The 26,355-nt window shown below is 38.4% G+C and overlaps 1 protein-coding gene across 1 annotated transcript in view; it reads left to right on the top strand.

The window, feature by feature from the left end:
* RAPGEF4 (Rap guanine nucleotide exchange factor 4) overlaps window positions 1-26,355 on the top strand; it is a 177,437-nt gene that overhangs the window by 64,301 nt on the left and 86,781 nt on the right. The window contains exons 5-6 of the mRNA XM_063318177.1: window positions 19,855-19,927; window positions 24,098-24,162. Of these exons, the coding sequence (XP_063174247.1) occupies window positions 19,855-19,927; window positions 24,098-24,162 (138 nt within the window). The remainder of the gene's footprint in view (window positions 1-19,854; window positions 19,928-24,097; window positions 24,163-26,355) is intronic.

The raw sequence follows: 26,355 nt of genomic DNA, 5'->3' as shown, positions 1-26,355 counted from the left end.
TTATCATCCAACATCAGAATTCACAGGGATGAGACATAAGTAGTGGTCAAATCTGGAGCACACGTCAAGGAGCCAGATAAAGCGAACAGTTTTTTTTTCCTTAGCACCAACCTAAGCCTAGAACGAAAGTTACAGTACTACAGCTGATTGGTTTTACATCTCAGTTGCAGAACTGGAGCTTCCAAAATTTGGTGTACATTTTTCCAGTGAAACTGGTCAAATATATTTTCCACTTTCACTGGGAAAGGGTACACTTGTATAGCTGGATTTTCAATATCTTTTCACTGACATTTTCAGTCTGCACATTATACATTTCTAGTTGTATTTTGGGGAAAAATATGTGCCATTTTTTTGTACTTGCTGTCTTAATCTTTACTACATTTTATACAGAGGGGATACACACTGAAGTTGAGATAGCTCCAGAAAGGGATTAATACCAACCAAGCCCAGTGCTTTATACCACTCATTAATTTTACCTACTGGGAACTTGTCATCCTTTCTTTTCTTTTTCTGTGTGAGATTTAATCCATACTTGGCTGCAGGAACTTTCCTGCAAATTTGCACTGGAAATTTTTGGAAGGAAAGTATAAACCATCAAGTAGACTTTCCTACTCATGAAGATATGGGCCTGGGGTCTATGCTTAGCCATGGTTTATTTTATTTTTTGTACAGATTAACTGCACATTTTCAGTGTGTGTCAGCACTACAAACAGGAAATGTGTCTAACCCATTAGTCATCTTCCATTCACGATGTTGACATATTTGCAGCTTTATGTAGATTTATGTCACAAAGCAGCAGAATATGGGTTAGTGACTTCTGTATACATTTACCTCTGACTTTATGATACCAAAGCAGACTATCTTTAATTCTATTAAGTTAACATTTGAATACACTAATATGTACAGTTGAGGAAGGTGTCCACTATGATCCATGTGAGATTTTATTTTGGAGGAGATGCTAAGAACAGAAAACGAATGGGCAGGATTGCATATCTAGTAGGATTGTGCAGCAGAAGTGGCTGGATATGCACACATGTGGAGATGGTCATGAGAAGCTTAGGAAGCAGCTGTGCAAGCCTGGTAAGACATAGCTGGCTTATGGGGAGTGCTTCATACATGTCTTACAGGAAACACCTCTTCAAAAGGATTTCAGTAGCCCTTATATTCAGTCAGATGTTGAGAATACTGAACCAGACAACTAGGACAAGGAATGGATTATTCAGCACCCTGGACAGATCCCAAGAAGTGTCAGCATGTTTGTATATGTCCCTAGCCCCGAATGAGCCCTTATTCTTTCTAGGTTTATTGCCCTCCTAGATCCCCTTGTTAAATAGTGGAAACTTGTACGAGAGGAGTGTTTTGGCCTGGAGCCTGGGATTCCATTCCTTTCCCTTAACTCTCTGTGGGCACTAAAAACACAAGATTCTCAATCTCAAGAGGGATAGTTTTTCCCTGTGTATTTGTGTGTGTTTGTGCTCTCTCTGGGATTCCTAGTTCAGGTGGCTCTAATTTGAGGGCCATACCTTGCTTGTGCTGGGACTGCCTATCCTGCCTTGGTCTTGCTCTCAATTAATATGTATGCTTGAGCATGGATTCAAAAACATTAATCTATTGCTGAAATGCTGAAGTTTTATATAAGGTATGGATTAATTAATATATCAACCATTAGGAAGGCTTTTGTCTTAGTTAAATCCATCCAGATTTTGAAGTGTCTTATCTCCCCTTTGTTTTCGATTTAGGGGTTATGGCAGTTTTCTCAGATAAACTGAAGTTCTTACTCATCTAGTTGGGATTATATTATTGGTTTTAAATGTACATTCAATTTAATCATTTCTTTTTCATAAGTAGCACTGGGAATTTTATTTTTATGTAAGAAATCATGGGTCCCTAAGAGAATTGAGAGCATTTTATTAAGTTACAATTTGAACTGGTGTAATCTCCTTAAAGCTGTAATGATCTACTTTTTTTCATTCTAACAGAAGTTGTTTTTCTGAGAAGGATATTAACACACATGCTGGAAAAGGTATATGCAATGCAATGCAATGCAGTAAAGTTTCTTCTTAAATCAATGCCTCATAGTGATATCTAGGAGAAAACTGACCTGTGGAATATAGGCATTCAGCCACACACTTACTTTGTGGTATATACTAGCCTCATGCTTACTGTGAACTAACTCAGTCATTCCTGCTTGACAACTCCTGCCAGCAGAAGCAGCTAAAGAAATCCTATATATGTGGTTTGTTTACCATGGTGAGCCAGACACTGGAAGCTAAGAGCAAGACATTTCCAACTTTGGCTTGTTAGGAGAAGAATAAACCAGAACTTTTGACTCACACATTACACTAAATAAACCACACAAATGGATTCCACAGCTTGTTTGGCCATCTCAGCTGCAGTCATAGCAAAGCATCATCATGCTTGTTCAGTCACACTAAAGCAGATTTCTTTAAAATGTTGGCTTAGCATGACATGTGAATGCAGCCAATGAGAGAAGAGCTTCTTGTTTTTATTTGAGTAGGCCTTTCCTTTGCGGTAAGAGTGATATAAAGTCCCATAACATTCCCAAATGTTTTTAAAAATAACTGAAATGAAAAAAGTGATTCAAGCATTACAATTTTGTGGACACATGGAATCCAGCTTTCAATATTTAAAAAAGGACTTTTAGGCTGCTGAAATCCTCATCTCTTATGAATAGTGGAATTAAGGATGTGGAAAACATTTGCAAAGATGCTATTTTGAGCATGAAAGGGTCTGTTTTTAACAGTATGGAAGTGTTTTGAACTCAAAACAACCCCTTCAAAAATGTTCAAAAGACCCATTTGAAATGGGAGCTTTCACAACATTTCATGGTTTCACATTCAAAATAGTTTAAAATGTAATTGTAAGGTGGTTTCTCATGTTGTGAGGGATGAGCAGCCCACAATCCATTGGCCAAATGCAGCCTCCCCAATGGTTTGCCCTTGCCTCCTTCCTAGGGCTGAGGAGGAGTGACTGGCCCAAGGTCACCCAGCTGGCTTTGTGCCTAAGGTGGGACTAGAACTCACTGTCTTCTGGTTTCTAGCCTGATACCTTAACCTCTACACCAGACTGGCTCTCAAGCAACTATTAGATGGTAACAAAGTGTTTCCAGTGTCTCTTTGCTGCCATTTTGTGGTTAACTGAATTTTTGCAGCTATGGGTTAGCCATTTTTAAAAGTTATCCCACTACTGTAGGTGTATGAACAGAGAGAGAAAGAATGATAACAGGGGAATAGGAAAGTTTGTACCTTTAATATGCTATAGAAACAAAATGGTCACTCAGGTTCTAATCCAGTTGTGCCATAAATTCACTTTGCATTGTCCTTATTGTCAGTTATGTTTCCTAAAGCTACGAATACTTCTGATTATTCTTATTAAGGAATTGTTTTGCCTCTTTCACAGTATTTTAATCCAGGCTGCAATGTCTATATGCGACTCTCTCATGTTCTTTCCATTGATTCCTTTGGCTTTTTTTCTTATCAGAACATCACTATATGTCTTTTGACTGAGAATGAAGGTGCCCTCCCCCCCTCTCTAAATCTATGTAAAAGATCACACATGCAGGAAAGGGAAAGAGGACCACAAGAGAAGAGTAAAGGCAGGTTGTCTGGAACTGTGTCCTGGTCTCAGGAAAGCACAGGCTGGTTTGAGGTTAGCAAAGATTGCTAAGAATAACAAAATTGCTTGTTTAGATATGTTAAAAAGAAAAGCAAAAGAAAAGACTCAGTGTACTAGTTGCTTAGTGAAGATGGCAAAATGCAAAGAGGTAACCAAGAAAAGGCAGAGCTACTCAATTCTTAGTTTAGTTTTTCCAACAAAAAAATATGTGTTCCACCTGGAAATTGTGATGAGCACCATTTGTTGTATCTATGGTTCATTTGGAGCTGATATTGTACATTGTTCTAAAAAGTCCCCCCTCCCCATGGTTCTACTTATTTGCTTTTAAAGGGATTGACAGATGCAGCCAAAAGTATTGGTACACCTTTTGAAAGCAAAAAAAACAAACCCTGAGAGAATAACTTGCGATTTGGAACTCTTTGTGACATAGTATTAAGTCAGCAAAGATCAACTCTGAAGATAATCCATAGCTGGCACTCCACTAAAATTACACAGTATAAATTGTAACCTGTCTAGATTGTATTGGCAGGGTTGTAAGCAGATTGGCTTATAATATCAACTTTGGGACTCAGGTCAATTAGTCAGTCATTTTGGTTTAAGCTTTTTGAGGAAATTGGTAAAATTACATATCAATTTCTCACAAGAAATGCTGCTATTGTTTTGTTGTCCATATTTTCTAAGACACGTAAATTGGTGAAATACAAGAAATCACTTCAATTCCTGTCATGAGCAGCTAAATATGTTTTTGCAAAACACTGGAAAACTAAAAGGCATGTTTCATTGTATCAGTAGCGTTTAAAAGTGGAAAATTGCTCCAGCAGAAAAAAACCAAAAAGCTTTGAAAAACTACAATTGAAAGGTAAATTTATTCAAATATAGTTACAATGTATTAATTATGTTAGTATTGTTTTCCTACTTGATTATCTTTGTATAAATATTCTGGATATAATAATTAATAAGGATATTTAAAATGTTTTTATTTCTCCTTAATGTCATATACATTATATGTTTTTATATGCAGAACATCTAATTTTTTATTTATATTTTAATCATTTCCTTCCTCCTCTGGCTTTTTTATTTTTAATTCAGCAAATTAAAAAAGCACTTAGAAAACCAAGCATTGTTCACACTCAAAAAACTTTTCAGCTGCATTATAAAGTTAGGAAATGTGTGTGAAAGGTGAAAGGTGGCCTGTGCAAGCACCGAGTCATGTCTGACCCTTTGGGGGGATGCTGCTTTCACGACGTTCTCTTGGCAGACTATAGCGGGGTGGTCTGCCATGGCCTTCCCCAGTCGTCACCTTCCCTTACATAGGAAATTACATAGGAAATGTACTTATGCAAAATTTTCAGAATACTGTCCTATGAAGTTCTGGAAAAATGACAATGCCTGAAGATTGTCTTAATACAACCTAAGGACATGATGATGTGTCAAATGAACTGGAAAAGTTCCTAATTTGGGGGGAAAAAAATGAACATTATTTCTCAGACTCAACCCTCTCTCAATCTTACGGAATCAAAGAGGCAAATACCAGGCGGTACGTAATGCAATATTTTAAAACTAAAGAATCAAGCTTTCTTTAACGGTCATCTTGGAATCTCTGTCCTGAGACTCTGATGCATCTCCTCACATGTAGCTCACTTGATTTTTCTTGTACCTTGGAACAGGGACAAAGCCAATACTCTTCAAATATGAATCATCTTGTTGTGAATTTTGCTTCATCATCTCTTCAAAACTGGCCTTTCCACAATTCTTGAATCAAAATCTGTTATTAATATCCAGTCTAACAAATAAGAGTAACTTTACCCCTCCAGATGTTCTTGGATTGCCATTTCCATCATCCTCCACCTTTGGTCATGCTACGTAGAGCTGAAGGGAGTGAAAGTTTAAGAACACATCCCTGCACTAAAAAGAAAAGCATTTATTTCAAAGGTTTATTTGTTTGTTTGTTTGTTTTCCATTCAATCGTGTCCAATTCTCAGAGACTGCCTGGACAAGTCCCTACAGTTTTCTTGGCAAAGTTTTTCAGAAGTGGTTTGCCATTGCCTCCTTCCTAGGGCTGAAAGAAAGTGACTGGCCCAAGGTCACCCAGCTGGCTTTGTGCCTAAGGCAGGATAAGAACTCAGGTCTCCCAGTTTCTAGCCTGACGCCCTAACCACTACACCAAACTGGCTCTCATTTTAAAGATACCACAGTTTATATTAAGACACTACTTCCTTTAATAAATGGTCATGGTTTCTTATTCTTATGTGAGCCTTACATCACCTATTATAGAGAAGTAGCAACCAACAGAACAATGTGTCTCTGTGTGATTCCTCTCTCTTTCCAATTTATATGTGGCATCCTCCAGCTGCATTGGGTTGACAACTCCCCAAATTTCCAGTAAAGATTATACATGTTGCTGGTTGGGAAAAGTGGAAGCTGTAGTCTGAACACATGCAGAGAGCACTAGGTTACCTCTCATAAGGGAATGAAGGAGATTCACCTCCAGGTACAAAATACATGATGTTTACCTTGGACCGCAGGACCGTTTTTAAGTGGTACAACTTTATTGGGGAATGTCAGGGCCAGGAAAACTCTTCAGACTTTATTTTTGTTTTTCACTGTTGTATATTATGCAGAGTTCTTTGGGATAGGGCCAGGTTATAAATAATGCACATAAATAACTTCCACAGAGCTGATAACGTGATTTTTGTATCTTATAGTTTTATTCTTTAAACAGTGCCAGAATGTGTCTGGTTCTTAATTATTTTAAAGTCTGCAATCTTAACAAGGGACTTTCTTTTGAATTAGCACACTTATAGCTGCGTTCATTTCTTATCTATCTAGCCTTTTGCAGGCATTATGCATGTTGGAACATCTCCATAACCAGTCTGACTTCTACATGTGACACTGTAAGTTCTAAAAAGGGCTCCTACGTCTGCTTCCTTGAGCACAAGTTGGAAGCTGACACAACTAGAATCTTGATCTTGCTTCTTGCATTCAAGGAAATACATACAGAAGCACATTCAGACTATACCTTACAGTAGAGAAGTGGCAGAGACAAGGATGTTTGGATATCACCCTAAGGCTTTTTTGTTGCTTGCTGTTTTCTTTTGATGGATAGTATGAGAACAATGTGCTGGCTGGCTGGCTGCCTGTCTGTTTTACCTTCAGTCCATTGGTTTTCAACTGTACGGAGATGGCAAAAGTTTAAGAAAATGATTATTTTATACTTATTAAGTTCAAGACCATCATAATCTCTCTTTGCAACAGTATATTGTTTCCTCAATACATACAGCTGCATGAATCAAAACCAATGTTGCCAGTCTGTTAGTTACTATTTATTTTTCTCTTCACAACATTTAAAATATAATTGTTTGTTGAACTGACATACTGTTCTGCTTTAAATATACTTTTCACATTTTCCTTAACACATTTTACAGCTTCCCTTACTGCTGTGGGCCACCTGCTTGTCTGAAAATATCCCAGCAGATTGTCATGAGTAACAAGATTGCCTTATCAAAAAGTGATGGAAGGGTGATCCATTTGAGGAGTTATATAATATACCATGAGAGAAAACCGTTCTCCTTTTCTGTACCGTTGCATCAGATACTTCATTTGCAGATGACTTCTAAATGTGTTTGGAAATAAAAAGAGATAATGGATTGAATCCAGATTCTGTCAGATTTCAGACTCATTGAAATAATCAGATTTCACTAATTTAAGCCCCATTCATTTCAGTGGTTCTTTCTGGTTGTCTGAATGCAACCTAGTTGCTAGTTTCTGGTGTCTGTTTAATTCATTCTAAGTCCTTTATCCGTGTCCAAAAGCAGCTGATGTGAGACCATTGGTGGGAAGGGGAAAAATTGTTTCTGGAATACTGCCTTTCATTCCTGTGTCAGAACTAAGGTATATTTGAGGGCCAGATCTACAGTGAAGCTTTTCTCATGCGTGAGATCCTGTGGTGGCAATCATTTTCTGAAACATAAGTTGGCAGTGTATAGCACTGCAACCCAGAATCTGGTTGCTGCTCTGTATGTTCCTTGTTTCAGGCCCACTTGCCATCTGTAAAACAATGTCCCTTCTTTCTTGAGCAATTGATATGTCTTTTTTTTTAAATCCTATCCTGACCACCAGTGTTGTGAGGAATCTGCTCCCTTCCATCTTCCTCTTCATGCTTTGCTGGTTCCAGGCGAGACTGGAAAACCATCCTGCTTGATTTTTTTTCCTGCTTCTCTAAATATCATTTACTTTCTCCTCGTAGTGTCTTATAAATCAAACTGATAAAACTGCCACATTGAAACATACTGTACTCAGAAAAGGAAGCTGAAATTGCCCTAAAGAACTATCTTGAAAGCAGTCAGGAAAAATGGGTTTTTAAGACAGAATGGCCTCCCAGAGTGAGGCAACTGACACGTGGATGGGATGTAGTGCCAGTGTAGATTCCCCTCCCTGCCAGCTCTGGTTGTGTTTATTGCTACAATGGAGGCTTTGTGAGGTAGTAAAAAGTTCCACCTGTTGCCCGTTGCACTATTGGGGGGGGGGTGTCACTTGGAAAATGTACAATTTGCTTTCAGCCATTTGAGTAAACGTGCTGTAAGAAAGTAGCACACTGAATGGTAAACTTCAAGGCTTTCTTAAAATGAATGGAATTTGAGCATGTTTAATACGTAGATGATGGATCCTTCATCTGTTTCAAAATGTGTGATTTCTATGAATGTTTATCAATTGCTTTTAACATATTGAAAACCAGAATGTATGCTTCAGTGAAATGCACAAGGACGAAACTGTTCTTTTGACAGAAAGTTAACAAAAGGAAGGGGCTTTGTCTTGAACTTAATCATAACGGAAACTGGGTTCCTTTGTGGGATTAGCAATCAAAAGAACTGATAGAATATTAAAAAGGCATCCCGGGTTCCTTTGGCAAAGGCTTTTTCAAGAAGTATCATGTGAGAACAACACAGGGCCTGATGAATTCAGCATTTGTCAGCAGTTTCAAAGAGAATGGGTTAGACATTTAATTTCCTTCCAAATAAATTTAAATTAAATTATGAGAATAGGAGTTTCAGGCTAAAGTTCTTTAAGTTTTGAGTATTTTGTTTTATAAGTAGTAATTTGAAGGCAAGTGGCCTAATTTTTTTATGAAATTTAGCAGGATTTGAGCCCTAGTAAGACAGTAACCAAATGCGTTAAGGGTTTATATGATTGCAGCATTTTACCCATTTATTTGGGAGTAAATCTTATTAAACTCATTGGGGCTACGTTAAAGTAAACGTGTATATTGTTGTACTGTCAAAGACCTTTTGGCATGGCTCTGCAACATTTTACCCTTTAATGGTACAATGAATTATACTGAACGTCTTTGTAATCCCATAACAATATTTTATAGCAAACAATAATCTGTGTGTGGTAGTGAAGTACTGGATCCTCCCACCTTTGCTACAGTCTTCATGAGTCAGTCAGCACTTCTGCAGAGAGAGAACAGTGTGGTGTAATGGTAAGGAGACCCAGGTCAAGTCCATCCTCCCCCAGTGGGTGACTTTGAGTCAGTCATATTTCTCACTGCAGCCTGTTTCACTGTGGGGAAAACTGCAAGAGGGAATGGAAGAATATCAATTAACAAATTTAGGATGTTTGGGCCAGGTTGACTGACATTCTGATCCAGAGCAGTGCAATAAATTTGAGTCTCTGATTGCCTGTTAATGGTTGCTCCATGTTTTTAGCTGGTATGGTTTATTTTGTTTTTCTATTTTTCTTCTTTGGTTTAAAGTACATCACCAGAATCACATTGTTTAAGCTGGATGACCATATATATGCTATAAATCAGCCTCTCAACCTTTTGACCCTGGGGGAACCCTTGAAATATTTTTCAGGTCTCGGGGAAACCCTGCACATTCAGGCTCAAATATAGGCCAGAAGTTACAAAATTTGTTTATTTATGTATTAAATTTATATCACCACCCATCTCCCCCAATTATTATATTTGTTTCATGGGTAGGCCTCTATATATGTATTAACAGTCTACTTAAATTAAAAATGAAGAATGAAGCTTACCTCTTTAATGTGAAGTTGCCCGAATTTGAAATAATTTTTTAATTATTTTCATCATCTCCCAGGGAACCCCTAGTGACCTCTCGCAGAACCCTGGGGTTCCATGGAACCCTGATTGAGAAACCCTGCTATAAATAAATAAACCAACAAATATGCATTTGTTAGTACTTACAGTATTATTTCTATATGACTGTGTCCAAAGCTTATACATATGCAGGCTCTGTTAGGTTCCCTCCAAATATGAGCTAGGAAGCATTTCTTGATTATATACAGGATATGGTAGCCATATTAAGCAGTTGACAGTCTTTGAGTGGGCAGAGATATTATGGAATATGAACCAGTCCTTTGCAGCACCATCTCTTTCAAGCAGGGGGTTCGGTTTCCTTTTTTCATTTGTCCTGGTCCCTTTTGGGGGAAATAGTTGCATGTTTGCTTTCTTGGCATTCCTGTTCTTCTAACTAAATAATTCCCGCAAGTTATGCTGAGATCGTTCTGCAGCTAATGGATCCCTGATAGGTACTGTGCAGAAAATTTATATCTAGTTCTGATTTTTGGTGAACCATTGGCCTCAGTCCGCCTCTGTCTAATCCAGAAGCGTTATATAAATTAGGCAACAGCTGGTTGCTGCTCTCTTCTTCCCCTCCCCATTTGCATTGAAAATGTAATACTTTGCTAAACATGCATCCACATGCATCATTAAACAAAGTCAGTCTACTCCTGTCCTCATTCTTCCTCCCACCCTCAAGCAGAGAAGACCAGCAATAGTGTTTAGTCTTCCCCACAATATCTAATGGAACTGCAAGCTACCTAGCAAGCTAATAAAGCACAATTACTTCAAGCTTCACAGAGCATTGGCTTGTCATGAATTATCCTTCTGCAAGAAGCAGGGCAGTGCTTAGCTTGCCAGGAGCAGGTGGGCATACTCAGCATCAGGATCCTTTGTGATGCTTCTCAGGAAGAAGCCAAGGAACACCTGCAAAAAACTAATAACCCATTTGCACAAACCAGATGGATTCACTAGGTCACACTTATGGTTCCATCCCACAGGGGGTATCACTCGCGTTTACTTGTCTCAAAGGGCCCTCAAACTGTATCTTTCTATAACTTGGGTCCCATGGCTGATCATCTCCTTCATCTTCCACTTTCAGAGTTGATCATTTTTTTCCCACAGACCAAAACAACACAAGTCAAACATAATGGCAGGAAGTATTCTTGATACTTGTTTGCAATTTTGCTGAATTTATTATTTTCCTGGAGTCTGTGTTCATAGAAAACCTTGATTAAGTTTAATGCTACAACATACTAGGTTAATTGATCAATCAATCATTGAGATACTGTGTAACGAAAAAGGGACTATCAAAATGAGCTGTTTTGTTCTGTCATCTGGGATCTGTTGGTGATTCTCTTAATCCTGGTTAAGGCTAAGCCACATTTACCATAGCCAGCATACAGTATATCCTTAATCTGTTTTGAACAACAGGAATACTCTCTCTGAAAAAAATGCTGTCTCTTATAATGTTTTCATTATTGATGCTATGTCCTTCTATTAATGCAAGATCCAATCAATGTATAAGTCCTCACACATATTGTACGTGTGCATGCCCACCCAGAGGGTCTCACCCAGTGATTTGGCACTCTGTATATTTTCAAGTCAACAACACTGCGAAAAAGTTTTGCAATGGTTGTAGCTTGAAGAAGCATAAGAGGGATATTCTCCTGCTGTTTATATAGTCCCCACAATTTCCTGCTATTTTATGATTGCAGAATCTCTATTACAGAGATAATGGAAGAAGCAGAAAGAGCTCAGCTTGACTTCTGAGGTTTTGAGTTATGTTTTCATCATAGGCACTTAGATCATTCATCATAATTCATTTGACAAAACAAAAAGACAGCAACTTCCTAATGTAGCTTTAATAGTAATTTTTTCTGACTTTACTTACATATAAAAATCCTGGGCCTAAGGAACCAGGCTGGGATTTTACAAACAATTTGCATTAGAATGAATCAGTCTTAACATAGAAATGAATAAATCGAACAGTGCAGATGGGCCACTTTCCCCGATATCTTCTCTCTCTTTCTCTCTCTCTCATTCTCTTCTGAGTATAAATATTGCCCAGCTATTAAGTGCGTTTCCTGAGTAGGCTTGTCTAGGAAACTGAGTGAGACTCTTCCTGAATTTTGAGCTAGAGAACTACATGACTGATTTCAACCCATAAATTAAATGAAGCAGAATAATACAACAGAATTTGTTGTTTTCCCATTATTCATGCATTAGTTCCCTTGGAGATGCTTTTATAGATCCTGCACTTTTCTGTTAGCAAACATATCTCCCTGGGAAAGGCCCTCTCTTATTTGGCATAATTTCATTGAACAAAGCATGAATTGTTGTGGGTTTTTTTGAGGGGGGGTTGCCTCTTGAGATTCTCTGCTCTGTGAATAATGTTTTTTTTCCCCCCCAAGTATACTGAATTAATCACAGTAAGAACACTGTAGGAAAGGCAAGCTAAATGTTGGTCACTTGTGTTTGGATTCTCCCATATTCTTTAACAGTAATGAGAGTGAATCTATCTTTAATGAAATCTTACATCTATCTGTGTTCTGCACTGGATTAATCCTCCCCATCAAAATTCTCTCAAACTTCTATCTCAGAGGTCTCATCTGAGTCTCTGAATGCCTGGAGAAGCCTGTTCCAAGGTCAGCTGTTTATGACATAATTGGGACTATTATTTCAGTAGATGATGCCATCATTTATGCCAGGCATTCACAACAAGCCAGAAAAACAGTTCCTTGGAGGGCACCCTAATCTCCAGCTAACACTCTCTCGATATCACATTTGGGTTCTTTAGTCCAAATAGCAACTGGAATAAAGAGAATATTCTATGAAAGGGCACTGTGGTGTTGAGCACAGAGCTCTGGTCCAAAACAAGGATTTAACCTGAAAAACTGTTGGAAAAGTTGCTGTACCATATTTCACATTTATCCTATATAGCACTTTATCCAGCAAAATATGCGTTATAGCCCTTTTATCTCATAGTACACAGATGACGTGTCACTTCGGGTAATATTCACATTATGTGTTCTTCTTGTTACCCCAGTAGGATGTGTTCTATTACTTGGTGCAATATTGGTCTTCGTAGCATTCTTCCATACAGACCTGAAGCCTTTCAAGGTAGGGAAAAGCTCCTTATTAGAAACATGCTACTGAATTTCAGTGGTACCTTTTGGGAGAGTTCCAGGGGCCACAAAAAACAGGATTGGATAGCTAAATGTAGATCCATCCTCGTTTTACGTGGTCTTGGAAAACTTGGTGGTTGCTGAAGTTTATTTTGCACAAGGTACCATATAGCTCTGTGTGTCCAAGCTGTAGGATGATTGATTGATTGATTATGTGCCATTACGTCAATGTTGACTCTTAGCAACCACATAGATAGATTTTCTCTATGAGTAGGATTATTACCTGGCTGCCATAGTACTTGGTGTAACTCTCATTTCAGTAAGGTTATACCAGGCTTTGAAGAACTCTTTCATTTCTCATAAGGAAGGTAGAGTATTTCCATGACAGAGGCTCTGAAATCAGAACTTTGACTTTAATAATGTAACCATTTCCTAAAGGAAATCTGCATAAAGTAAATGAAACCTAGTTTTTCCTTGAAGTACATATAGTGTGAAAGGGATTTGTTGCATGTAAACAATTATATCCTAACCTTTAAAAACTTGGTTTAGTTTGGCTTCTATGTAAGAAAGGCGTGGGACTGGGTTATTTGAGGGACTGCCAATTATGTCTACCCGTCCTATCTAGTCCGGCCGGAGGGGCGTGTTGCGTGTCCCATCAGCCAGGGAGTGTTGTCTGGCAGGACCCAGGAAGAGAGCCTTTTCTGCTGTGGCACCTGCACTGTGGAACATCATCATCATCACACACACACACACACACGGAGATTAAATTGGCCCCAACCTTGCTGGCTTTTCACAAGGCCCTGAAGATATGGTTTGCCAACGGGCATGGGGACCCAGGTTGTGTGGTGGAGCTGATGCACTGGCTGTGCTAGTTCCTTTGATTAATGGGATTACCTTGGCTGTTTGATATATTTTATGATGGTTTTTTATATGCTTTTACCTATTTTTCTTGTTACCAAATTATTATTATTGTTCTTTTTTGTTGTTTTTATATTTGTTTTAATTGCTTGTAAGCTGACCAGAGTCATATATATGAGAAGGGCGGCTATATAAATTTGAATAATAAATAAATGCAGTGGAAGGAACAGGGAACCTCCATGTAATTGCTCTTGCTCTTCCCAGATATTAAATGTATTAAAAGTAAACTTGTATAGATAGTAAGAAACTCTTTTTCTTGTTTGTTTCAAAGATAAATCAGCCAGCTGGATAGTCTCTTTTGTTAGGCAGGAAATGGCCCTTTGGAGGCAGAAAAGGCCTTTTGCTGGTGGTCGAGTGGAACAGATTCAAAACTTTGGCTACTTCAGATATCCTAATGCAAGGATGGCTTATTCATTTAATATCACTCTCCCTCTTGTAAAAGAAGAGGGCTTTGGCTTTGCCATATTATTTTTTGGGTGGGGGGTGCCTTTGAGTCAATGTTGACCCCTGGAGACTGCCTGGAGAAGTCCCTGCAGTTCTCTTGGCAAGGTTTTTCAGAAGTGGTTTGCCATTGCCTCCTTCCTGAGGCTGAGAGAAAGTGACTGGCCCAAGGTCACCCAGCTGGCTTCGTGCCCAAGGTGGGACTAGAACTCATATCTCCCAGTTTCTAGCCTGGTGCCTAAACCGCTGCACCAATCTGGGTCTTTGACGTATCATGCCAACCCAGAATTGTGATGTATTTGGTTGTTTAAGGACTTTAATTGTGTGGTTCATTGAAAGGTGATACTAGCCAAGTTCAGTAACTGTAACATGAATTTGGCTTCTTTGAAAGTGATCACAGTTAAAATTAACTATGGCTCAGGGGACATTGCAAGTTTTTAATCAGAAGCAAAAGCAGAGGCTTCTAATGTCTTCCTTAAAGTCAAGCCAGAGGCAAAGGGGGATATAAATGGAGGAAATTAGCAGAAATTCCATGTTCTGCTAAATTGTAGTTTAGAGTGACATGCAAACAGAGCTATTCTCTCGATTTATTTATCTATTTGTTATTCAAATTTTGCTACCACCCATCTCCCCCAAAAGAGGGGCATGCTGGCCAGGGAATTCTGGATGTTGGAGTCCACACATCTTAAAATTGCCAAGGTTGAGAAACACTGATCTAGGGACTTATCATCTATTTATTTATATAATTATTTATGCCTGCCTGTACTATTATGGGAATACATGTCAATATAAACATTATAGCAACAAAATGAACAACAAAGCACAGTGAAATAAAATAAAAACAGAATTTAATAACTGGATCTTCAGCACTACCATGACTGCAGCTATTTTCCCTCTTTTTCCTCCTCTTCCTCTATTGTATTTGCCATAATCCATAGGTCATCTCACTATTTTTAAGGTTTAGCAGCTTAGTATTTTGTGCTATTTTCCCCCTTTTTTGGCCTTTTTATCTCCCAATGAAAGATTCAGAAATTAAGATCTGGAATTTATTTTGCACCAAAAATGGTATTAATAAATATCCACTAAGCTGCTTATTATAGAGCTTTTTTTTAAATAGAGAGTTGGCAAATCAAATTTGCTACTGTTTGGAAAAATGTACGCGATTAGTTTCTACAACATTGTTTTTGTTGCAATCCTGTTTAGACTTTACTATCCATGGAGTCCAAGAGGCACATCTTTTTTATCACGTTCACTTGACAATCATCTTCCATACATTGATAGGGCATTTGTTGTGTGTATTCCCCTCAGCCCCCACATCCTATCTGAATGAACCGTGGAGAAATGCTTACTAATTACCCTGACATGCTGAGCAGACAGTATCTTAAATTAGAATAATATCAGTAAGTCTTTTAGAGATCTCGGAACATAATATTTTATTAATGCAAATACACTATAGGCTGCTTCTTCTGAAACTTGCAGTAATCAATAACTGTATTGATAAAAATCCTTCAGTAACCATTTTTGTATGCTGGAACTCTGCAAAAGCATTAGTTGGTGATGTTGCAGAATTATCAGAAAGTGAGCCCAGTGGATGATCTGGAAGCTGTGATGCATGGACCTATTCAGCCTTTCCAACAGAAGAATTGAATACGGAAGTTAAACCTTTTGTTAGAGGGTCAGTGTGGTCTAGGGTTAAGGGGTTAGGCTAGGACTGAAAAAGCCAGGTTTAAGTCCATTTTGCTGAGAGGTCCAAGGACAGATTTTAACTCGGAACAGCATTGGTTCTCCAGTTTATCCAAAATCCCAAAATGATTCATTGAATTCAGAATAGTCAGAAGAATGTTCATGTTTAACAAAAAGTAGAAAGGATGGCCATCATGATTTCTGCACCCTGTGCCTGTGTTGTACTGATTTGGACATTAGCAGCAAGGGGATGGGCTCTTTTCAAAATTTTACTACAGCAACAGGAACTTGCTAGCCTGTGCCAGGAAAGAGCATACATATCAACATTGGTCTGTGAAGGTTTGGTGGATAGACATCTAACATTATTTTTTATCATTATTGGGTTTTTTTATTTGGTGGTATATTTAGTTCTAAAAAAATTCTCATAGTTTTTCTTCTTTGTTAAGCTATTTTAATGGCAATCCCATCGTAGAGTTCAGAGGGTGACTTTGGACCAGTCTCTCTCTTTCCCTCTGTTAGCCCAGTTCCAATTGTTGTTGTTGGGGTAAAATGAGAACAGACTCCAATATCTGACAGAGTTGTTGGGAGTTGGGCAGCATACAAGTTTATTAAATCATCATCATCATCATCATCTAAGTTTATTTATTTATTTAGAAGGCAGACCTGGTGGCATACTGTACATGAAACAGCCCTGACAGACAATATTGCAAATAAAAATCATACAATATCAACAAAAAATGAAATTCATAAACTAACACATCAGCAGGAAACAACTGGGGCTCATCAATGGTATACTCCATCTCCCAGAAGACTGGCTCATCTATTATCCTGGCCCAATGCCCAGGAAAAAGCCAATTTTTTAAAGCTTTCCTGAAGGCTAACAGGGGCCAGGGTCAGGGGGAAAGCAGCACAAAGGGCAGGGACTGCAACTAACCAGGCTTCAGAGAAAAGGTGGGATCTAAATATAAGAAATAAATATATATGCTGCTTTTAAAATATATTTTAAATATATATATTTTAAATATATATATATTTTAAAAAACAAATAAATGGCTGGAATCCTTTTTTAAAGCAATTCAGCCATGTTCTCTTTTATTCAGGCCATAAGCAGGGCTCATTGTATTTTGAAATGAAAGTGATAGGTTGCTGACTGTGGCTTTAATCCCTGCTGTCATGCCAGATTTACACATTTTTTAGGGGCTGACTATAATGCACATGTTCCTGGTGATTGACAGTTCGGCGTAAGCGCAGTGTTTGAAAATCATCCTTATAAATATGCAAAGTGTTAATCAGCAGGATTGTTTTAATATCTCTGCATGGAGAGCTCTTTCCTATTATACATTAGTGTTATGGTAAGAGACCAGAACATGCATAAATATGATCAGATCAAACTCAGGTTAGTATATTAGAATAACGTTGAAAGAATTATTAAAAATAGTATTTTCATTAGAAGCAAACTAATTTTTTTTTCTAAGTATGCGATTTTTTGAATTCGCACATTTTAAAAATTATTTAGGAATTACGGACTGTTTTCACCGAAAGTTCAAAGTAGGTAACGAAAAACGCATCAGCACTGTTGGAAGCCAGTGCAAGTCTGCTGATCAGTGGCCTCTGTCAGTGGAATGATTCCCATTCTCTCCCAAAACAGCCCCCTACTCCTGCAAAAACTGCTCTGGGCTATTCCCTAATTCCTCACCCAGAGCTTTAAAGGACAAAGCCAATCATTAACTGCATAGGCATATTAAATGTTGACTGAAATTTGGAAGAGCCTGTTGGAGTCGGTGGCTGTAACAAATCAAATCACTCCATCAATGAAGTATGTATCCTGCAACCATTTTAACCATTCAACAGAGATTGCAGTCTGGCCTAACAGCTAAACTATAGTTTACTCTTATTTGAACAGAAATCAGGAGGGGCCTAATAGCATCTTTTCAGACTAAAAAAAAAATCTACTTCAGCGAGTGGTTCATGACAGCTTATACCTTTCATATAATTTTGTTAGTCTGACAAGGTGTATCGGACTCCTGATTTTTTGCTACTGTAGGCTAACACAGCTCTTCCACCAATGTTACATGGACAAGTATGTCTCACACTCTTGGTCCTTCCCCACTACTCCCACTTCTCCAGCCCATACACCAAGGGGGAACAAAGGTTGGCAGAATCTTTGAAGCAAGCTGTTTGTTATGACTTCTAAATTCTGGTTCATTTAAATCAGTGATGTACAAACATCTTTAAAAAAAAGTCTGGATTTAGTCTCAGAAGGACCTCTTGGGGAGTGCACTCCCACAAGTAGGTGGGGCCATGAGAATAATTTAAATACATTTTATTTGCATTTAAAATAAATTAAATGAAATCAGTATTATTTTCTGTGATTAGAAATGTTGGTGGTAGCTTTGGAAGGGACCAAAGGCTTAAGTAAACTATATCTGGCCCTTGTCTTAGATTGTACTCATTGATTAATTATTGTTTATCTATTTCATTTCTACACCAAATTCATAGGGGTTTACAGGCATGAAAGCATAACACAAGAAAGTTCAAAAGCCACAGTACACTTTAAGCACAAGAAATCTCAATAAAGCAATGATTTAAACTGATAAGTTGAAGCAAGCCAGACTCACAATATAAGCACTATGAAGGCAACCAATGTTTTCCAAGTTTTGACTGCAGGGTTAAAACAACAATTGGATACTTTCAGGCTGTTTATGGAGAATTTGAGATGGAAAAGATGTGGGCCTGAGATTGGAGTCAACTTTTTCTGAGACTGTTCAAGTATGGTTTAGTAGTATCTTTGAAGCAGATTATTCTGGCGCCTAGAACCACAAATGGACAAGTTCTCCCTCAAGGCAGTCATTTCGCTCCATATCTTCCCATTTATTCCAGTGAAGTAGCGGAGGAGAGGAAAGGCAAAGTGTCAAAATAGCACTTCCTAGTAAGAAGAATGTGGGAGCGCAAATGTACATGCATTATTATCCCTACCCATTAGTTTCAGAGGATTTTTTTCCCAGCAGGAATTATGAATGAAATTCATCTTACATTATAAAGTCCTCTTAAATTATAAACTCAAACACAACTCCTTCTAGAATTTAAAAATATGTGTGATTCTTAGACTCTTTATACAAGCTTGGTGTGCACCCATTTTTATCAGGAATAGGTTCATTCTAACCATTCTGAGTACAAGAAGTGGTTCACAGTGCTTTGATAGGCATGTATAGATTTATATTAAAACTGAATCCCCCTGGATTCTTTACATTGTATTCTTTTTTCCCCTTCGGTTACTAGGATATCACCTAAATGCTACACAGAAAATAGATGCTTTATTGATTATGTCTGTCTTGCTCTAGTATCCAATGATATGCAGCATCAGTGAAAGGATACCAGCTATGATTATGGTGAATTACAGGATAGTGCATCAATATCGCTCAGAGAAGATCTTTTGTGAACTACTATCGTTACTTGCTGGAAGCAACTCTCTTTACGGGGTGGGGGGAAAGAAGGAATGGAAAATCGAGTCCCAGTGATGGTTGGTCATGCATTGTAATAACTGCCACTGAACTGTAGCATTTTCTTGGGTTCTCGTGATTTCCAGAGAGAGAGAGTGTGCACCTTAAACCCACTGCAGGGTAGCACAAATCACAGGTTATCCAACTAGGCCAAGATAAGCACCAACATCTAGCAGGTGAGATAGCTGCATGTTCTATATAATTTCACCCAGATATTAATTATCTGGATGTCACCAAAATTATGACTAAATTTAATTCTAAGTGATCTGTTCATAAATGTAAATCCTTTATGTACAGTACCATTTTATCTGAGGCTCTAATATCCCTGTTTTTTCAGTAACCTTAGAGTAAAAAAAGGAAAGAGTACCTGAACATACTGTGTACCTCTCAGAATTTGGTTAAAAAAAATTAAAAGATGGCTGTAAATAATTTCAATCAAAATGATATTATCATGTATTTTCTCCCCCAGAAATATCGACAGTATATGTCTGGACTTCTGGCTCCTCCTTATGGTGCTATGGAAACTGGCTCCAACAACGATAGTAAGTACACAAAAACTGCGAGAAATGCAAACATAGAAATGTATTTGCGTCAGCCATTCCAGTGACCTTACTTGACAATAAGCTCTGTTAATTATGGTGAAACTGGATGGATGGATGGATGGATGGATGGATGGATGGATGGATGGATGGACGGATGGATGGATGGACGGGTGGATGGATGGATGGATGGATGGACGGGTGGATGGATGGATGGATGGATGGATGGATAGATAGATAGATAGATAGATAGATAGATAGATAGATAGATAGATTCATGCTAAATGCTTTGGAAATCAGTGAGACTCATGTAATTCATTTTTACAAAGAGGGTCATTGATCAGGGCAACCATAAGGCATACTGAGGTGGTTCTTTCAGGCAGCTCCTCTGAGGTGTCATGAAAAGGCAGAAAATGATTAATTACTTAATAGTTTAATTAATAATAATTTAAGAATTAATAAACAATAACAACTGTTCTTGTCAGGGAGGGAGAAGAGTGTTTGTACGATTTTGTGTGTCATGTAGAAAGAAGTTGGCTAGCTGTGGATATTCAGTATATCTTGGGTACCAGACATTAAAAGTAAGCACTATTTACTGCTTCACTTCAGGCAGTACAAAGCCTTCGTATTTTCTGTGTTTATATTTATTGATTTGATTTATACTTCAGTGCCATCAAGAAGTCTTTCAATGGTTCATATACATCAATAATATAATAAAACATTCATGGTAAAAGAATATAAAAATAATTAATCAAAAACAATCTATAGTGAATATAGAGGATGGCCTTGAAGGACAGAGGGAAGATCTGTTGCCAAGGCAATGATCAGATAAACGAGGCTTGAGCCTGGACCAAGAAAGTGGTTTATGAAAACAACTCAGCGCTCCCCCACAAAATCACATGAAGAGAAAAGAGGGAGGAAGGGAAGCACATTCAGACTTGCAAGCTTGATGTTAGTCCTATCAGGTTGTGATGGAATGTGAGGGCAACCTTGGAAGACGGGGGAAGAGATGCCACCTAGGGAACCATCCGATAAAAGAAAAAGGAGCCCGCAACAGAGTAACAGCCAGAGGAAGAAACTTAGGAAAGGCCCGCCCTAATTACTCAGGTGGTAAATACGGAGATTTGTACTTTCTGACTTACAAGATTGATGTCAGCCCTCCCAGGTAAACCAGATAGGAAACATGACTGGATGAGCTAATTTTACTTTATTCTAAAGCTACATTAATAGAATCTTGCAAGTTTGAAAGTACAAACCTCCCTCCCTCCCTATTTACCACCTGGGTAGTTAGGGCAGGCCCTTCCTGAGTTTCTTCCTCTGGCTGTTACTCTGTTGTGGGCTCCTTTCTCTTTTATCTGATTGTTTCCTAGGCGGCATCTCTCCCCGCTGTCTTCCAAGGTCGCCCTCACTTTCCATCACAACGGTACAGCAGACTAAGAAAGACCTAAAGCTACTTTTATTAGAACAGCTATAGTAACTTGAATCAAGGTCATCCTTTATATTCACTACATAATCACATAATAATAGGTCAGTCAGATCCTGTTAGTTATTGCCCCCTAAGACTGTCCAAATAACTCAATTTCTAATACCTTACAGAAAGCCAATAGAATAGGAACAAACCAAATTTCTGGGGGAGATTGTTCCAAGGTATGGGCACACCCACAGAAAAGGTACCTTTGTGAGCCTCCACCCCTTTACCTCACAAAAGTGGGGGAACCATGATCAAGTTCACCAGCGTGGCTGAGTTGGGCAGTTGGACAGAGAAGACATTCCTGCAAGTACTCTGGTGCCAAGCCATGGAGGACTTTAAAGGTCAAAGCAACACTTTAAATTTCAGTTGGAAGCTAATAGGGAGCCAATGTGGGGCCTGAAGCACAGGTGTTACATGCTCATGTCAGCAGATTGTTGCAACAACTAGGCCATGCATTCTGGATTGATTGAAGCTTCCAAATGGTCTTCAAAGGCAGACCCTTTGAATCACAACTGATGTTCCAGCTAGAACTGGGCAAAGTCTCCCCAAGACCTCCACCTCATGAGTCCAGGAGAACCCCAAATCACAGACCTCCTCCTTCAGGGTAGTGCCCTCCCATCCAAAGACAACACCAGAGATGTCAAGGCACCTCAATGATCAAATAATGATCTAATTTGCTTGGGTTTAGCTTCAACCTGTTTTGTCCCACCTGCACTGTCCCATCCCTCACAGCCTCCAGATACATTGACTGCATCTCCCAAATGGCCTGGGGTAATGATGTACAGCTGGATATCATCAACATATTGATGATACCAGATCCTGAACCAATGGATGTCCTCCCCCGGCGTTTTCATAAAAGTGTTGAACATCAGGGGAGAAAGGACTAAACCTTGCAGCACCCCACAAAGGAGCAACCACTTGGCTGATCTCTCTTCCCCACCTCCTCTAAAGAAGGAGTGGAACCCCCACAACATGGTGATCCCCAGCCCCTGCAGGCTGTCTCCACATGGACCCTGCCCAAGAAGACTCAAGACTTTGGTGAAGCTGAGTAGCAAAGTGCTACACTAACTAGTCAAAATAGCCAGATAGGGGATTTAAAAGGGAATTGGCCACCCTAAACAGGGTTACCAGATGACACCTGTCCAATATACTGTAGTAAAAGAGAAGTAATGACACTTTCCCTCCATTATCCTCCCAGTGTAGGTTCAAACCTGAGCACATACGCATGGTCAGTCAATTTATTTTTTGTGTTCCTCCACTGGTGCTTCAGGAAAATCATCCCTTGCAAGGATTCAAAAGTTGATGAATGGGAAGAGGAAAATTCTTCAGAGTTCATAGGAGATTCTTAAAGATACTTAAAAAAACAAAACCCCAGCAGCCTCACAGTGATAACTTATTTGCATATATGTCTTGCATTGCAAGTATATCTTACGTTGCAACATATACATGCAACGTATGAAATGTCTGCAGTGAAAGAGTTGCAAATGCCTCACCCAGTCTTTACACAGAAGTAAAGAAAACCCATGAGGAGGCTTGAGAGAGTTCCTCACGCTTTTTCTTCCTTCTGATTTCTTTACTTTTCTCACCTAGAGAAAATAAGAATCTAATTCTCAGGGTAGAAATTTGGATAGTTAAAGGCAACAAGGAGCCTACCACCACTTCAGCCAAGTCAGTAGCCTTGTAGGCAATATAGACAAGCATCTGGTACCATTCCAGGATGTAAAAGGTTAGGCAAAACATCAAGCTTTTCTTGCCTCTGATTGAAATAAATGATCCTGGGCAAGTTGCCACCCCTTAAGAGCCTATGACCACAAAATAAATGTATCATTTGTTACTCATCAGTCTCAGAAGAATTCAGTGGGCTTTCTTCAGTATTATGCTTATTAGATGCAAGTTTGGAATATTAGATACAGTGTCCATTGTGACTCATTATAGTATTCTTTTTTGAATTGCTACAAGGACCTACTCAATATTATTGGGGGAATATTGCCCTGCTGTCAGACATGTTCAATTTTTTACTTTACCTGGTTGGATAGGAGACCATTAGGAAATACCAGAATTGTAGGCTAGATCGGGAAGTTGGAAAAGCATCTCACAAGAAAAGAACTGCAAACCACTCCTGTCTTGTTGCCAAGAAAACCACACCGACATGGCTATGAAGTCACCAGGAGTCAAGATTAACTCAAAGGAGACTTTACTTTTATCATTCAAGAATAAGATGTCTATACAGGCTTAAGAAACAAGGTTATATAGGCTTAAGAAAGAAGCAAACTGCTTCTACAGGATTTCCTTTTTTGTTTAATAAGTATTTAATCTAGTCCCACCTACTCATTATTTGATTTTTTTAAAATCTGTATTAATCCTGTTCCATTGCTTTTTTTTTTTAAGCCAGCTTCAGAGATCAACCACTGTGTTCCTCAACCATTTGTTCAGTGGCCATGGGGATAATTTTCAATGATTTAATAGTTTATTTGAAACATATCCTGTGTTTTTCCTTGAGAGAGTGAAAGGCTTAAGGACATGCAGTGTTTCCAGTGCTGGAGCAGTCGGACAGGACCCTTAGCCTCAGTAAACAACCTATACTATGAGGACATTGTTATGCTTAATTAAGGTTCATGGTATTAGTGAAAAGATACTCTCAGCCAGAGTAGGAATTGTTAATCCATAAGAAGTAAATTTTAATATATTCCCTATTTTCACAGGGATGCCCGACAAGGAGAATATGTCTAATAGTAGCCTCTGTTCAATATCTAAGAGCAGCAATAAGGTAAATAATTTTGTTCATTTTGTTTTGGGGGGCGGAGCACGAGGCATCACCATATAGATAATTAAATTTATTTCTTGAGAAAGCAGTAGTCAAAGACATCCAAATGCATCAACTGATACTTGTAAAAATGTATATACTTTAATAAGGCATGGGTCTACACCAAAACACAGGAAATATCAATGTCACTATGGTTAATCTGGAAAATAAAAATAGACTAAGAGGAAGATATTCATTTCTGTGACTGAAAGTGTACAAGCTCTCAATTTATAAACAATTGATTGGAAAAATACAACTAAGCCAATGATTTAATTTTGATAGGACAAGCAGTTTGCCCTACTCAGTGATAATGAGATGTTTGCAGCTAGAAAATATAAATTGATTCGTATTTAGTTTCATCAGAAGCTAAATAAGAATACATTTAGATAAATACATTTAATAAGAAACTAGTAAGAATACATTCTGCATGGCTAAATGAATGACTAATCTCCCTTGTATTTAAAACAACAACAACACTCCACAGAGCACTCATCTAGAGGTCCAGCCCTATCATTAGACAGAGTGAGATGATGACCACATCAGACAGCAGATGTTGAAAGGCAAGGAAGAAATATTGATACTGGAAGGAAATTGATCTTGCTCCCTTAAACTAGTCATGGCCCTCAAGTATGGTTGTGGATACTTTTCTTTCACTAGTATTAAAGTAGAACTCAATTGACAGTCCAATTTGCTTTTATATGTGGAACAGGGGGAAGAGGCCAGTATGCTTTTCAGCTCAGGCAGCAGAATATCTTAAGCTAGGCCTATAGTACTAAACTATATTTTGTTTATGTTCCTTGGACTAACTTGGCTGCTGAGGCTGCTTCCATACCACTCCAGTGATATGTATCTACATTGTTCAGAATCTCTGTGAGCTTATGCCTTGGTCAATCTGTCAAACAAACAGAATGCCACATGTAATCACACTGCGTACAGTAATTACATGGATAGAAATTGCAAATGTTGGTAGAAGCAGTGTAGAGCAGGGAGTTTGAAACTTGTTTCGTCTGTGGAACCTCTTAGTTAAAAAAAAATCCTGGGAAGTCTGATCAAGTGGCAAAGCTCTAGTAATAGAAAATTGGCTGTTCAAGTGAACTGTTTTTTTCTTTCATACTTAATCTGTCACAGTATCGCATCAGGTTCTCATGGAACCCTAGGGTTCCACTGAACACCATTTGAAAACCCATGGTAGGGATGGCAATCAGCAGCTAGGCCATTCAGAAAATATCTGAATGGGTTTTAAGAGACAAAAAACAAAAACATAACCAAACATCTGCATGCTGCAAAAATGTTCTGAAGTAATTTCACTTTTTTTAAAAGCATGGAATTCTAAATTAATCAATAGCCACTACTGAAGTGCAGTGACCATGGAAATCTATATGGTATCTATCCTGAGAACTAAGTTTCATTTTCTATTTCAGACTGAAAGATTTTAATCATTCAGGTCTATATGTTATATTATTTGTTGTGGGGCCTGGCCTCTAGAATAATATTCTTCCAAGATCCAGATGGTTCCCACCCTGATGATGTTCAGGATGTTATTAAAGATCTAGCTATTCTCCCATGTTCTGGGGCAGAGTAAACTGAATGGGGTTTTTTTGGTTAATATATTTATCTTTCAGCCACTTATTATTTTGCTTTATATTATTCTACTGTAAGCTACCCAGAATCTTTTAGAGCCAGGCAGCCACTAAATTGTATGTATGTATGAATGGATGAACAAATAAATAAATGTCTTCATCATCAAGTAGGAAAATAATGGACAAAACATGGGCCCTATTTGGTGGCCTTCAGAAATCAGAGATAAAATGATGAATTTGGGTAGCAGGATGCTTTGCTGCTTTAGCCAAAATAAAGGTGGAAATTTATTTGTTAAGCCTTTCCCTGGCAGAACACATCCATTTAGATCTTCTCCCTCCGTTCCTCAAAAGTCGTAAATAAAGAACCAAAATATTTCATCCCTGGGGATATTACTTGGTTATTAGACCTGCTCCTATATATAGAAAGAGATGGCCACTCTACTGAAACTGAAATAAGAAAACAGCCCAATAAAACTGTGTTTGTTTTTATTTATAACAGAGATATGTGGCAGTATTTCTTGGTGCATCTATTTTTATTTCCTAAGATTAAGAATCAACAGATCTCAAGAAGGAATGT

The sequence above is a fragment of the Candoia aspera genome, chromosome 1 (assembly GCF_035149785.1).
Source record: "Candoia aspera isolate rCanAsp1 chromosome 1, rCanAsp1.hap2, whole genome shotgun sequence".
Lineage (NCBI taxonomy): Eukaryota > Metazoa > Chordata > Lepidosauria > Squamata > Boidae > Candoia > Candoia aspera.
This window is presented reverse-complemented; position numbering and strand designations above follow the sequence as displayed.